The 13,512-nt window shown below is 55.3% G+C and overlaps 1 protein-coding gene across 1 annotated transcript; it reads left to right on the top strand.

Annotated features, from left to right (window-relative positions):
* The first annotated feature begins 3,597 nt into the window (after positions 1–3,597).
* Positions 3,598–12,365, top strand: LOC103170859 (E3 SUMO-protein ligase PIAS3-like). Its single transcript, XM_029050147.2, has 14 exons — positions 3,598–4,265; positions 7,983–8,067; positions 8,332–8,373; positions 8,565–8,655; positions 8,771–8,855; positions 8,972–9,077; positions 9,410–9,483; positions 9,744–9,820; positions 9,916–10,064; positions 10,252–10,393; positions 10,526–10,633; positions 11,255–11,394; positions 11,575–11,692; positions 11,822–12,365. Exons 5-14 carry the CDS (start codon positions 8,826–8,828, stop codon positions 11,901–11,903), a joined length of 1,026 nt encoding a protein of 341 aa, XP_028905980.1. The 5' UTR covers positions 3,598–4,265; positions 7,983–8,067; positions 8,332–8,373; positions 8,565–8,655; positions 8,771–8,825; the 3' UTR covers positions 11,904–12,365.
* The last annotated feature ends 1,147 nt before the right edge of the window (positions 12,366–13,512 follow it).

Genomic DNA, 13,512 nt, shown 5'->3' with positions numbered 1-13,512 from the left:
GAGCAAATAGTGCTTGGCACAAAGTAAGTGCTTAATAAATACCATTCTTATTACAAGGCACCCGAGGGGGGACAAGAACACATCAGATTTGAGCTGTGGGGTGACACCCCGTACCCCAGTGACCTGAGAAGGAAGAGAAGGTGCCAGGGGAGGGCCCGAAGATTGTGGGGTTTGTTCCCCTCCCTTTACAGACATCTGTGGTCCTCAGACTCAGAGCTATCGGGGATGGAAGCAGCCCCATCTGCCCGGAGGGACTGAGAACAAAGCCCCACTTGCTCTGGAGGCCAAAGTCTCATTCACTATGGAAATGAAACCCTACCTTTCTCAGTGGAAAAAGCCCCTGTGCCCAGGTCAGCTGGAACCAGGTACAGAGTCGTCGCAAACTGCCACGTGACTGAAAGGGAGGGAGAAGTGTCCCTCTCCTCAGGCCCCTCCCACGGGGGACTTAATGGACGAGAATCTCAAACTACAGTTGCTGAATCAATAACGTGAGCCCCATGAGGGACATGGACACACACCTTCTATCTACCCCAGTGCTTAGAGAAGCAGCATGGCTCAGTGGAAAGAGCACGGGCTTTGGAGTCACAGGTCATGGGTTTGAATCCCGGCTCGGCCACTTGTCAGCTGTGTGACTTTGGGCAAGTCACTTAACTTCTCGGTGCCTCAGTTCCCTCATCTGTAAAATGGGGATTAAGACTGTGAGCCCCACGTGGGACAACCTGATTCCCCTGTGTCTACCCCAGCACTTAGAACAGTGCTCGGCACATAGTAAGCGCTTAACAAATACCAACATAATAATTATAATAATAAAAAAAAAATCCCTGGCAAGGAATGTGTCACAAGCGGCCATGCTGGAGAAAGCCCCATGAACCACAAATATGAGTAGGAGCAAGCGAGATCACCAAGGGAATAGGTAAGGGAGGTTGGTTTAGCTCCCAACTTTGTCCACCCACCGCCTTGGCACACTTGACATTCACACTTTATATCGCCCATCCACACAGCAGAGGAATCACCCTGGGCTTTCCCTCGGGTTAGAGATGGTGGGGCGGGCGGGGGGATGGCAAAAACTACAGGAGAGATGATCTGTGGGCAGAGAATGTGTCTACCAACTCCACTGTACTGTAGTCTCCTGAGTACTTAGTACAAGCACACAATAAGCACTCAATTAACACGATTGATTCATTGATGATTTATTTATATTTTCTATCTCCTCTTGTAGAATGTAAGCTAATTTTTCTAATTATTATTATTATCATCATTATATTTGTTAGGTACTGAGTACATGTCAAGCACAGTTCTAAGCGCTGGGGCAGATACAAGTTAGTCAATTTGGACACAGTCCCTGACCCACATGGAACTCACAGTTGTGTCTACCAACTTTGATGTACTGTACTCTCCCAAGTGTTTAATGCATTGCTCTGCACGCAATAAGAGCTCCATAAATACCACTGATCGATTGATGAATCGTTTGATGATTGAGTCCCCTGCTCCCTGCGGACAGTCAGTTTTCAGGCAGGAGGATGCTGGGGGGTGGGGGGGGGGCGGGGAGAAACGGGGCTCCTGCCCGCGATCAGGACTGTCCCGCCAGAGCGGCCCCGGGTGTCATCAGAGGCTTTTCTGCATGTCCGTGTCTGCTTGGGGGCTTCACGGGGGCCGACTTCAATACGTCTTCCTCTTTCTGTACACATACACAAAGACGCTCGTGCACCCGCCCACTGTACACGTTCACCAGCCCCCTACCCCCAAAGCTTCCGGGACATGTGTCCAAAACTGAGCTACTCATCTTCCCTCCCAAACTCTGTCCTCTTCCGACTTCCCTGTCACTGGATGGTACGACCATCCTTCCTGTCTCCCAGGCCCGCAACCTTGGTGTCCTCCTTGATTCTGCTCTCTCATTCACCCCACACATTCAATCCGTCACCAACGCCTGCCGGTCTCACCTTTACAATATCGCCAAGATCCGCCCTTTCCTCTCCATACAAACAGCTCTCTTACTGGTACAGGCTCTCATAATATCCCGGCTGGATCATTGTGTCAGCCTCCTCTCTGATCTCCCTTCCTCCCATCTCTCCCCTCTCCAGTCTATTCTTCATTCCGCTGCCCGGCTCATCTTCCTGCAGAAACGCTCTGGGCCTGTCACTCCCCTCCTCAAAAACCTCCAGTGGTTGCCTATCGACCTCCGCACGAAACAAAAACTCCTCACTCTAGGTTTCGAGGCTCTCCATCACCTTGCCCCCTCCTACCTCTCCTCCCCTCTCTCTTTCCACTGCCCACCCCGCACGCTCCGCTCCTCCGCCGCCCACCTCCTCATCGTCCCCTGTTCTCGCCTATCCCGCCGTCGACCCCTGAGCCACGTCCTCCCGCCGTCCCGGAATGCCCTCCCTCCTCACCTCCGCCAAACTAACTCTCTTCCCCTCTTCAAAGCCCTATTGAGCGCTCACCTCCTCCAAGAGGCCTTCCCAGACTGAGCTCCCCTCTTTTCCCTCTGCTCCCCCTCCACCCTCTGCTCCTCCCCCTTCCCCCTTCCCCTCCCTCAGCACGGTGCTCATTTGTATATATTATTTATTACCCTATTAATTTTGTTAATGAGGTGTACATCACCTTGATTCTATTTATCGTGATGATGTTGTCTTGTTTTTGTTTCGTACTGTTTTGCTCTGCCATCTGTCTCCCCCGATTAGACTGTGAGCCCGTCATCGGGCAGGCATCGTCTCTGTCTGTTGCCGAATTGTAATAATGTTGGTATTTGTTAAGCGCTTACTATGTGCAGAGCACTGTTCTAAGCGCTGGGATAGATACAGGGTAATCAGGTTGCCCCACGTGAGGCTCATAGTCTTCATCCCCATTTTACAGATGAGGTAACTGAGGCACAGAGAAGTTAAGCGACTTGCCCACAGTCAAACAGCTGACGAGTGGCGGAGCCGGGATTCAAACCCCCGACCTCTGACTGACTCCCAAGTCGGTGCTCTTTCCACTGAGCCACGCTGCTGAATTGTCCATTCCAAGCGCTTAGTACAGTGCTCTGCACATAGTAAGCGCTCAATAAATACTATTGACTGAATGAATGAATGAGTGAATGAATGAATGAATGTGTATGACGCCCCAGCCTTATTCCATGGACAGGACCTCTTTACTGCCTCCGCCCGCCCGCCTCTATCTTCTTCCTCTCCTTTAGCCCGCGAGGTGGTAAAAGGGGTGGGGGGGGGGAGAAGGTGGAGGCAGACCCGCCTCCCGACCCATTCCTCGCCAGGGATTGGCTGAGCTCCCGCTGATTGACACTCCGTGCAAATAGCTCCCCCTGGAGGAGACGCCCGACAGAGCAGCGCGTCCTTCTCTACCGCCACGTGACAGCGGGCGCCAACCGACAAGGCTAAGTCGTGGGGCAACGGCGGGGCCCCTCGGGGCCCTCGGAGAGCAGCGCCCGCCCCCGCCCCTGCCCCCCTCGGAGAGGAGCTGGAGTGGCGGCCCCATCCCTGGCCCGCCCTTCCCGCCCCCGCGCGGATTGGCCGGGCAGCCGGCGGTTGGGATTCTCGGCCAATGGGGCCCCGAGGGGCGGGGCCTCGGGAGAGCCGCGCCTTCCCGCCACACGGTCACGTGACGCCCGCCAACGGCCGAGGAGGCCGACGCCCCGCCGGGGGCTTCGCCGCCTCGGGTCCGAGGGGAAGGATGGTTTTCCCCCCAACGTGAGAGACTTTCTCCGCCCTAAGGCGCCGTCGAAAGGTCCCCCGAGGTGTCCGCCCTCCCCCGACGCCCCTCGCCACGGCCTCGGCCCTCCCGCAAACCCAGTCATCTTTCTCAGTCCCAAGGACGAAGGCCGACGGCGCCGGATCCCCGGAGCTGCCCCGAGGCGGAAGAGAGAGCTGTCTCTCCGGGTCCCTGGCCGCCCCCTCTCCGGCCCCCCCCGGGCCCGGCCCCGGCCCCGGCCTCATGGTTTGCAAAATAAAGCTGGGGGTCTCTGAAGGGGCAGTGCGCCGCAGGACCATCCCGTAGAGTCGGGGCTTGGGGGACCCAGCGGCGGGGGGCGGGCGGCGAGACAAGGGCCCCCACTGCCCCTCCTGACCTGGCATCCCTTGACTCCCACCCGGCCTTTCCTCTGCTCCTGCTGCCACCGCTGCTCCCACAGCCCCAGCCGAAGGTGAAGGTGACCCCCTCCGCAACCATGAGTGCAGAGGAGAGTGAGATCTTCACCGAAGGCCCCGTCGTCAGGATGAAGGAGCTCACATTCTTCCCCGTCTGCATCGAATTTTTGAAACCAACCAAATTGTGTGAGGCCGCGGTCCCCTTGCCCCCTGCCCTTCCCCCCACCCCCCTCCGGTGGGCCAGTGCCACCCGGCCTCCGCTCATCCCCCCACAAACCCTGATGGGATTGCTTTCCCTCACTCCTGGGCATCTCCCCAGCGGTCTGCGCTCGCTGTGCCTCAGTCTACCCCCGTGCCTTCTTGACCCTAACTGGCCTGCCTTCGGTCTCCTGTCTCCTCCCCAAAGAGACTCACAACTCTCGTCACTGGGATGGGACTGGGGTCTAGGAGAACAGGACTGACCTGTTGGGCTGGCCTGTGAGAGAGGGAGAGAGACACACATCCCCCCACACTCTCACAAACATACACGTACATACAATCATCCTTATCAGTCAATCAATCAGAAGTATTTATTGAATGCTTACTGTGTGCAGAGCACTGTACTGAGTATAGTACAGTAGAGTTGGTAAACTCTACCAAGTTGGTTGGTTCCCTGCCTACAAGGAACTTACCTTCTAGAGGAGGAGACCTTTCAGAAACGTGGCTCACTCCCGAAGACACGGTCTCCGCCGCTGCTCTCTCCAGCGGAGGCCTCTCCTTCTCCCACTCCCCCAGACTCACCGGTAAGGGAGGAGTCGACGGCTTCCTCCTCTCACCCCGTTGCCGCTTCCTGCACTATCCCTCCTCCGCCCTCCCTCTGCTTCCCCTCCTTCGAAGCCCATATCATTCGCCTCTACCACCCCCTCCAGATACTTGTCGCTGTCATCTACCGCCCTCCTGGTCCCACCTCCGACTTCTTCAACCACCTAGACCCCTTTCTCACCTTCCTTCTCTCCTTCTCTCTGCCCACTCTGATCCTCGGAGACTTCAACATCCATATGGATGTACCCGATGACTCCTCTGCCGCCCGCCTGCTATCCCTCCGCGACTCTGCCGACCTCCTGCTCCACCATACCGTGCCCACTCGCCGACTCGGTCGCAACCTCGATCTCGTCATCTCCTACCGCTGCACTATCTCCTTCCTCACCAACTCTGAAATCCCTCTCTCTGATCATAACCTTCTCACCTGCCTCATCTCTCACACTCCCTCCCCCTGCAAATCTTCGCTACTGCCCCACAGAGACCTCCGCTCTCTCGATCCCATCCATCTTTCCAATAGCATCTCTCCTCACCTTGCCGCCCTGTCCTCACTTCCCACTGTCGACGATCAGGTCTCCGCTCTCAACTCCACCCTCTCTACTCATCTAGACTCTCTCGCCCCACTTTCCCTCCACCGCTCTCGCTCCACTAACCCACGGCCCTGGATCACCTCCTCTGTCCGCGTCCTACGCTCCTATGCTCGAGCTGCTGAGCGCTGCTGGCGAAAGTCCAAGCACCAAGCCGACCTCACACACTTCAAATATATCCTTTCCTGCCTTAATTCTGCCCTCTCCTCCGCCAGGCAAAACTTCTTCTCCTCCCTCATCGATACTCATGCCCGTCACCCCCGCCAATTGTTCCGGACCTTTAACTCTCTCCTTAGGCTCCCTGTTCCTCCCCCTCCCCCATCTCTCACCCCCAATGATCTGGCCACCTACTTCATCACAAAAATCAACACAATCAGGTCTGAGCTCCCCAAAGTCACCCCTCCGCCTCTCCTCTCCCCCCCACCAACCCTCTCCCCTACTTTCCCATCCTTCCCTGCAGTATCCTCAGAGGAGATCTCCTCCCTCCTCGCAAGTGCCACCCCCTCCACCTGCGCCTCGGACCCCATTCCCTCTCACCTTATTAAAACCATCGTCCCTGCCCTCCTCCCTTCATTACCTTCTATTTTTAACCACTCAATCTCCAAGGGCTCCTTCCCCTCTGCCTTCAAACATGCCCACGTCTCCCCCATCCTAAAAAAACCCACTCTTGACCCCACTTCCCCCTCCAGTTATCACCCTATCTCCCTACTACCCTTCCTTTCCAAAATCCTAGAACGAGTCGTCTACAATCGCTGCTTAGAATTCCTTAACTCCCATTCTCTCCTGGACCCCCTCCAATCTGGCTTCCGTCCCCTCCACTCTACCGAGACTGCTCTCTCTAAGGTCACCCATGACCTCCTTCTTGCCAAATGCAATGGCTCCTACTCCATTCTAATCCTCCTTGACCTCTCTGCTGCTTTTCACACTGTCGACCATCCCCTCCTCCTCCATACCTTATCTCACCTTGGCTTCAAGGACTCCGTCCTCTCCCGGTTCTCCTGTTATCTTCTCTGGCAGGTCATTCTCAGTCTCCTTCGCTGGCGCCTCCTCCCCCTCCCATCCTTTAACTGTTGGAGTTCCTCAAGGGTCAGTTCTTGGCCCTCTTCTGTTCTCCATTTACACTCACTCCCTCGGTGAACTCATTCGTTCTCACGGCTTTGACTACCATCTCTACGCAGATGACACGCAGATCTACATCTCTGCCCCGTCCTCTCCCCCTCCCTTCAGGCTCGCATCTCCTCCTGCCTCCAGGATGTCTCCACCTGGATGTCGGCCTGCCACCTAAAACTCAACATGAGCAAGATGAGCTCCTCATCTTCCCTCCCAAGCCCGGTCCTCTCCCAGACTTCCCTATCACCGTGGATGGCACGACCATCCTTCCCGTCTCTCAGGCCCGCAATCTCGGTGTCATCCTTGACTCGTCTCTCTCGTTCACCCCACACATCCTATCCGTTACCGAGACCTGCTGGTTTCACCTTTACAATATCGCCAAGAACCGCCCTTTCCTCTCCACCCAAAGGGCAACCTTACTGCTACAGGCTCTTGTTATATCCCGGCTAGACTACTGTGTCAGCCTTCTCTCTGATCTCCCTTCCTCCTCTCTCGCCCCGCTCCAGTCTATTCTTCACTCCGCTACCCGGCTCATCTTCCTGCAGAAACGATCTGGGCATGTCACTCCCCTTCTTAAACACCTCCAGTGGCTGCCTATCAACCTCCGCTCCAAACAAAAACTCCTCACTCTAGGCTTCAAGGCTCTCCATCACCTCGCCCCTTCCTACCTCTTCTCTCTTTCTACTGCCCACCCCGCATGCTCCGCTCCTCTGCCGCCCACCTCCTCACCGTCGCTCGATCTCTCCCATCCCGCCGTCGACCCCTGGGCCATGTCCTCCCGCGGTCCTGGAACGCCCTCCCTCCTCACCTCCGCCAAACTAATTCTCTTCCCCTCTTCAAAACCCTACTTAAAACTCACCTCCTCCAAGAGCCCTTCCCAGACTGAGCTCCCCTTCTCCCTCTACTCCCTCCACCGCCCCCCCTTTACCTCTCCGCAGCTTAACACTCTTTTCCCCCCATTTCCCTCTGCTCCTCCCCCTCTCCCTTCCCATCCCCTCAGCACTGTACTCGTCTGCTCAACTGTATATATTTTCATTACCCTATTCATTTTGTTAATGAAATGTGCATCGCCTTGATTCTGTTAGTTGCCATTGTTTTTACGAGTTGTTCTTCCCCTTGACTCTATTTATTGCCATTGTTCTTGTCTGCCTGTCTCCCCCGATTAGACTGTAAGCCCATCAAAGGGCAGGGACTGTCTCTATCTGTTGCCGACTTGTTCATTCCAAGCGCTTAGTACAGTGTTCTGCACATAGTAAGCGCTCAATAAATACTATTGAATGAATGAAAGGATATAAATGTCTGATTTACAGATTATGTATTTAAGTGCTGTGGGACTGAGGGTGGGATGAATATCAACTGCCCAAAGGGCACAGATCCAAGTGTATTGTCCCTGTGCTTGTGTCTCAAGTGTCTAGGGACACTGAACAATTAAAGATGGCAGAGCTGAGTTTCACGACCAGCAGGAAACACTTCGATGCGATAGTCATTGGAAGGTAACCGTGATGCCCAACGGAGCAGCTGGGATTACCTCCAGTCCCTCCCCCCTCACCCACTGAACATCCAGGCATGGTCTCCACCATGTACTGCTTCCTCCCCTCACCTGCAGCCATGTTTCTCCCTGACCAGGTTCCCTGATAAATAACTCCGGGTGTAGAGAGCTGCCACCAGTGTGATTGGGTCACCCTTGGCGGAGAGGGGGCAGCTCTCTGGGGGACCCTCTTCACCAACTTCTTTCCACACGGTTTCTATATCTGCAGTGAATTCGAATCAGGAGACAGCACCTTCCGGGTGCAGTTGCGGTAGGACCACGCCTCCCCGTCACTGGGGTCCCTGATGGGTTGGTGGAGAGGGGAGATGGAAGGGCACTGGGGTGGATTCTAATCTGCTCCATCCCTATGAGCTCCTGGAGGGAGGTGCGGTGGTGGTCCACTTTGGTCCTCCCTGCTGACTGGGTTCTTCCCCTGCCACCGGCCACCCCCTCACCCCACAGGCTTGGTTTATGGGACGCTCAGGGACCTCAACCAGACTGTCATCCTCAGCAGTTGATCATCATCGACAACGGGCAGTTATGTCTTCCACCTGTGAGTGGCCAAACCCATACTGAGTTGGGGGCTCGGGGAGGAAAAGGGGAGGAGGTGGATGCTCGTTCATGTAGAGTGAACTGCCTGGCCCCTGACCCCCATCCACACCCCAAAGGTGGAGGCCAGTGGTAAACATTACAGCCGTCCTGTGGATAGCACCCAATGGTATCATGCTCCTTTGGTCACTGAGTGACATGCGGGTGAGTATGGCTGGAATGAGGATGGCGGAGGTTGGTTTTGGCAGTGGGGGGTGGGGGGAGGTTTGTAGAGGAAAAAGAACTGACCACTCTCTCAAGCCCCTTCCCTAACCTTATAGGACTTCGCCATGTCCGTGTGCTTGGTGAAGCAATTTACTGCTGAGAAGTTAGTGCAGCGATTGAAGAGCAAGACATTATTCCCTTCCTACAGGACGCTGTCCATGAGTGAGTGACGTCCCACCCCACCCTCCTCCAGAACCCCGAGTAAATGACTCCCCCGTCCACCTCTGGCCCTTCCCCACCCCTATCCCCTTCTCACTGTGGGCAGGGAATGTGTCTGTTTATTGTTACTTCGTATTCTCCGAGGCGCTTAATGTAGTGCTCTGCGCACAGTATGTGCTCAATAAATACGATTTAATGAACAAATGAATCAAAGAGGAGAGTCCCCTGGTCTGCAAGCCCACTGATTGATTCCTGGGCACTGCCACCATTCACCTGTGCTGAGCCCGTGGCCACTTGGGCTGAGCCGACCCCGCAATCTCCTCTCTCCGTTTCAGTCAGGGAGGTGATGCCGGCAGTCCATGATCCTTCTTTTGGCCTGAGAAGGCTCCGCCTCTCCCTCCTGTGCCCGGTGGGTCCGGGTGGGGTCCCAAGAGTGTGGAGGAGGCTAGGACCCAGGGTTGGGGGTGGGGAAAGGGAAAGAGACTGTGGATTGGGTGAGGAAGGTGAGTGAGTGTCTGAGGCCCGATATAGGGGGGCTGAGTCCCATGGTGGATAACCCACTGTCTCCCCATCCTGTCCACCCAGCTGGGACAGGGACTTGTTTCCCTGCCCTGCTGTGCGGTATCCTGCAGCCACATCCAAGTTTTTGACGCCGTCCTGTTTCTGCAGAGGAACGAGGAGGAGGAAACTTGGAGGTGTCCTATCTGTGACCAGGAGATTCTCTATCGAAACCTCGTCGTAGATGAGTATGAATTCTGATCTCTCTTCACTGACCCCTTTCTTCTGACTGCCCCCCAACACCCATTCCCCGTTGATCTGTCCCTGACCATTCTCTCTGCAGGTATTTCTCCATCATCCTCCATATTATCACCCATGAAAAAATTGACTGTGAAGAGATCGACATTTTGCAGGACGGTACCTGGGTCCCAGCCGAGTACCGCCTGGATGCATTAGAAATTGCTGGGGATCCCGGCTTCCTTGGCCTACGTTGTGAGACACACACACACACACCCCCCCCGCCCATCTCCCAGCCCCCACCATCCCCACACCAGGTGCCTTGGGCCACAATCATCTGGATCGAGAACACCTCCTGTCTCCAGTCGGCAGCGTGGGAAGGGCAGCCCCCTAGGCTGGGTAAGGAGGATTCAGGTCTCTCTCTGTGCCTTCACCCAACCAGGCCAACGAATAAACCTGAAAAGAAAGGTTCAGTATGCCACCTTGGCGGACATGAATGACTCATCCACAGAAGTTGTGGCCTCCAAGAAACTGCCGGATCCACACCCCAGGGCAGCCATCCTGCCCCCCACGAGCACCACAGGGTACGGCCCCAGGATAGATATGTCCTGTTCCCCACAGGGCTACCAACGAGGGGGAGGGGGGGAAGCGATGAGCTGGTTCTTTTCCCAGCTCCCCACATCCCAGCTCCCCACATCCTATCTCACCTCCCCCAGGGCAAGCACCACTGGACCGGGGCCAGCCCAAGGCAGTGAAAACCCGGCCCAAGTCATAGGCTACAAAGTGGTCCCGCAACCTCCTGACGTGTGCAAAGCAAGGATCAGGTAAGGGCTGCTCCAGGACAGATGGGGGTCACTGAGACTGAGGAGGAACAAATGGGTGAGGTTCCTTCTACCCTGGGTGCTGTATTAGGAGGCCGTTTTGGTCATTTCTCTGTTTGAGGTTGAGGGTTGGGGGGCGGAAGAAGGGAAACATATCTGGCTCTGGGCTCCCCCTCCTCTCTACCCACCCCCCCGACCCCTTCCGACCCCCCTCCCCTTCCTTGTCTCTAACATTGCCATTTGAGGTTGGTGGCCAGGGCCACAGGGCCACCCCCGCTTGGAACATCGTTGGGTTTGCTAAGTATTTTCTTGAATCTGGTTAGGGTAGAGATGTACTCACCCCAGTGTGGTCTAGAAATGCTCACCCATTAGGAGAGGAAGAAAAATGCTCGAGGAAGGCAGGTGCAAAAGTTCATTGAGAAAGCTGGGGAAGGGATTTTCAGAACTTGACCTGCCACCGATGGAGACCTTCCTGGGCCAGAGCAGGGGACGAGAGAGTCTGGGTAGCCTGGGGAAGGGCAGTGTCTCGGCCTTGGGCTTGGGCCACAGGGGGTCTGGAGTTAGGGGAGTGGTGGAAGGCTCACCCATCCCCCACCGACCCATCTCTGACCTTTCTCTCTGCAGGGAGTTGCATGAGGTGCTCAAAAACCAAGGCCGCTGCCGTGAAGGGAAGAAACGACAACGAAGAAGGTCCAGGATTCCATCAAGAGTACTGAGGGATTTACTTAGTTGCGGTATTTCCTTTGGCTCTAGCAGCGTCCCAGGTGAAGCACCCCTCTCCCCCAAACCCTTGATACAGTACCCAGAACCCCAATCCCAAACACCTTACCCCTTGGGCCCTGGTGACCAGGGCTGAGAGCTCCGACTCTCCCCGTTGGCATGGAGGGAGGGGGCTGCTCTGTGCTGGGTAGGGCAATTCAGGCCTGTCTCTCCCTACCCGCCAGCCGGCCGTCCACCTGACAGCAACCAGGAGATTTCTACAACTTCCCCGCTGGACAGCAGCTCACCCAATGTAGAGCTGCAGACTCCGGCCACCACCTTGGCCACGACGCCCCCCACAGGGTATGATCCCAGGGTTGTTCCCGCCCTGTTCTCCACAGGGAACCTGATGGCAGAGGTTCCCTGAGGTAGGGGGAGTGTGCAGGCCACATGGTCCTCCCAGTGGCCAACACCCTCTCCTCCTTCTCCCAGGATGAGAAGACCTCAGCAGCTGAGAAGCGAGTCCAGCAGTCTGAATACCCGCAATTGTCCCTCCAGCCGACCTAAACAATAGATGCCAGTCTGTCCCCGCTGTCTCCCACTGCAGCACTTTGACTCACCCATCTTAACCGCTCAGAACACCTGTGACCCAGGGCACAGTCGCTGCCAGGGCCACCCTCCAACCCCATCCCCAGCCTGCCACACCCACTAGGAGAAACCAGAAGCCTTTTCTTTCTAGGCTCAACCCATATTCCTGTTTGCCCCAGCTATAAGGAGTTAGAGTTCCCCTACCCTCTTTGGGACCTGTTTTGATAGCTGGTGTTCAGGGGTGTCAAGAGATGGGACACTCACATGGCCCCTACCTCTCCCTCCCCGGCTTCCCCATCACCTAACTCTTGTCTTCGTTGTACTTTGAGGTCGGTGGCCGGGGTTCCCAACTATAATGTTATTGAATTTGCTTTGAATTTTATTGTATATTGGTAGAAAGATGTTGTTCTCACCATTTTATGAAAGGAAAAACATTCCAGAAATATCAGTGCTGAATCTTTATTGTCAGCATGGAAGCCAAAAGTGGGGAGGAGGACTAGGGGGGGACAAGCTCCCAAGAGGCAGTAGACCTGCATAATAATGATGGTTGGGGTGATAGTAATGATCATAAAATAATGCTATTTGTTAGGCGCTTACTATGTGTCAAACACTATTCTGAGCACTGGGGTAGATATGAGCTAATCAGGATGCACACATTCTCTATCTCACATGGGAGTGCAATATAGTAGGAGGGGGAACAGGTATTTTATCCCCATAATAATAATAATAATGATGGTATTTGTTAAGTACTTACTATGTGCAAAGTCCTGTTCTAAGCCCTGGGGGGATACAAGGTGATTTGTACAGTTGGGGAAACTGAGGCACAGAGAAGTGAAGTGACTTGGCCAGAGTTACACACAACAGGTGAGTGGCAGATCCGGGATTAGAACCCAGGTTCTCTGACTCCCAGGCTCACGCTATTTCCCATAGGCCACACTGTATTTTTTAAAACGTTTATCATGCACCAAGCACATGGGTTAGATACTAGAAAACCAGATGGGACAGAGTCCCTGTCCCCCTTGGAGCTCACAGTCTAGACCGGGACAGAACAACAGGTATTTAAGCCCCATATTTTCAGATGAGGAAACTCAGCTGGCTTGAGCACTGGCTTGAGCAACATCACATGGAGCAGGCACGTGATGGAGCTGTGATTAGAACCCAGGTCTCCTGATCCCCAGGCCTGGGCTCCTTCCACCAGCTCACACAAGCCACCTGCCTGGGTCTTTTCAGATTTGGTGGGAAACCCTCAGGCCTAGTCAGGGGGCCAGGGCCGGGGGGAGCGCTGCAGATTCTGCTTCACCCGGCTTATGGGGGCTGTCGGCACCATGGTCCTGGGGGAGTGCATGCCAGGTTCCAGGGGACGTTGGGCCTCGGGACCCTCCCCAACTCTCTTCTCCCCACCGAATTCCCCATTATTGTAGAAAACACTGCCATCCTTCCTCTCTCACAAGCCCAGATGCAGAATTTGTTCCTTCCTCTCCATCCAAACTGCTACCATGCTGGTTCAAGTACTTATATCCTGGCTCGGACCCTGCATCAGTCTCCTCACTGACTTCCCTGCCTCCAGCCTCTCCCCTGTGCAGTCCATACTTCAC

The sequence above is a fragment of the Ornithorhynchus anatinus genome, chromosome X1, assembly GCF_004115215.2.
Source record: "Ornithorhynchus anatinus isolate Pmale09 chromosome X1, mOrnAna1.pri.v4, whole genome shotgun sequence".
In the NCBI taxonomy this organism is placed as follows: Eukaryota; Metazoa; Chordata; class Mammalia; order Monotremata; family Ornithorhynchidae; genus Ornithorhynchus; species Ornithorhynchus anatinus.
This window is presented reverse-complemented; position numbering and strand designations above follow the sequence as displayed.

What these genes read in the sequence shown, in the direction of transcription:
- LOC103170859 (XM_029050147.2), top strand. Translation starts at nt 8,826, where the DNA reads ATGCTCCTTTGGTCACTGAGTGACATGCGG. An exon ending in GCCTCTCCCTCCTGTGCCCG is followed by an intron (nt 9,484 to 9,743) that starts GTGGGTCCGGGT and finishes CTGTTTCTGCAG; the next exon opens with AGGAACGAGGAGGAGGAAAC. An exon ending in CGAAACCTCGTCGTAGATGA is followed by an intron (nt 9,821 to 9,915) that starts GTATGAATTCTG and finishes TTCTCTCTGCAG; the next exon opens with GTATTTCTCCATCATCCTCC.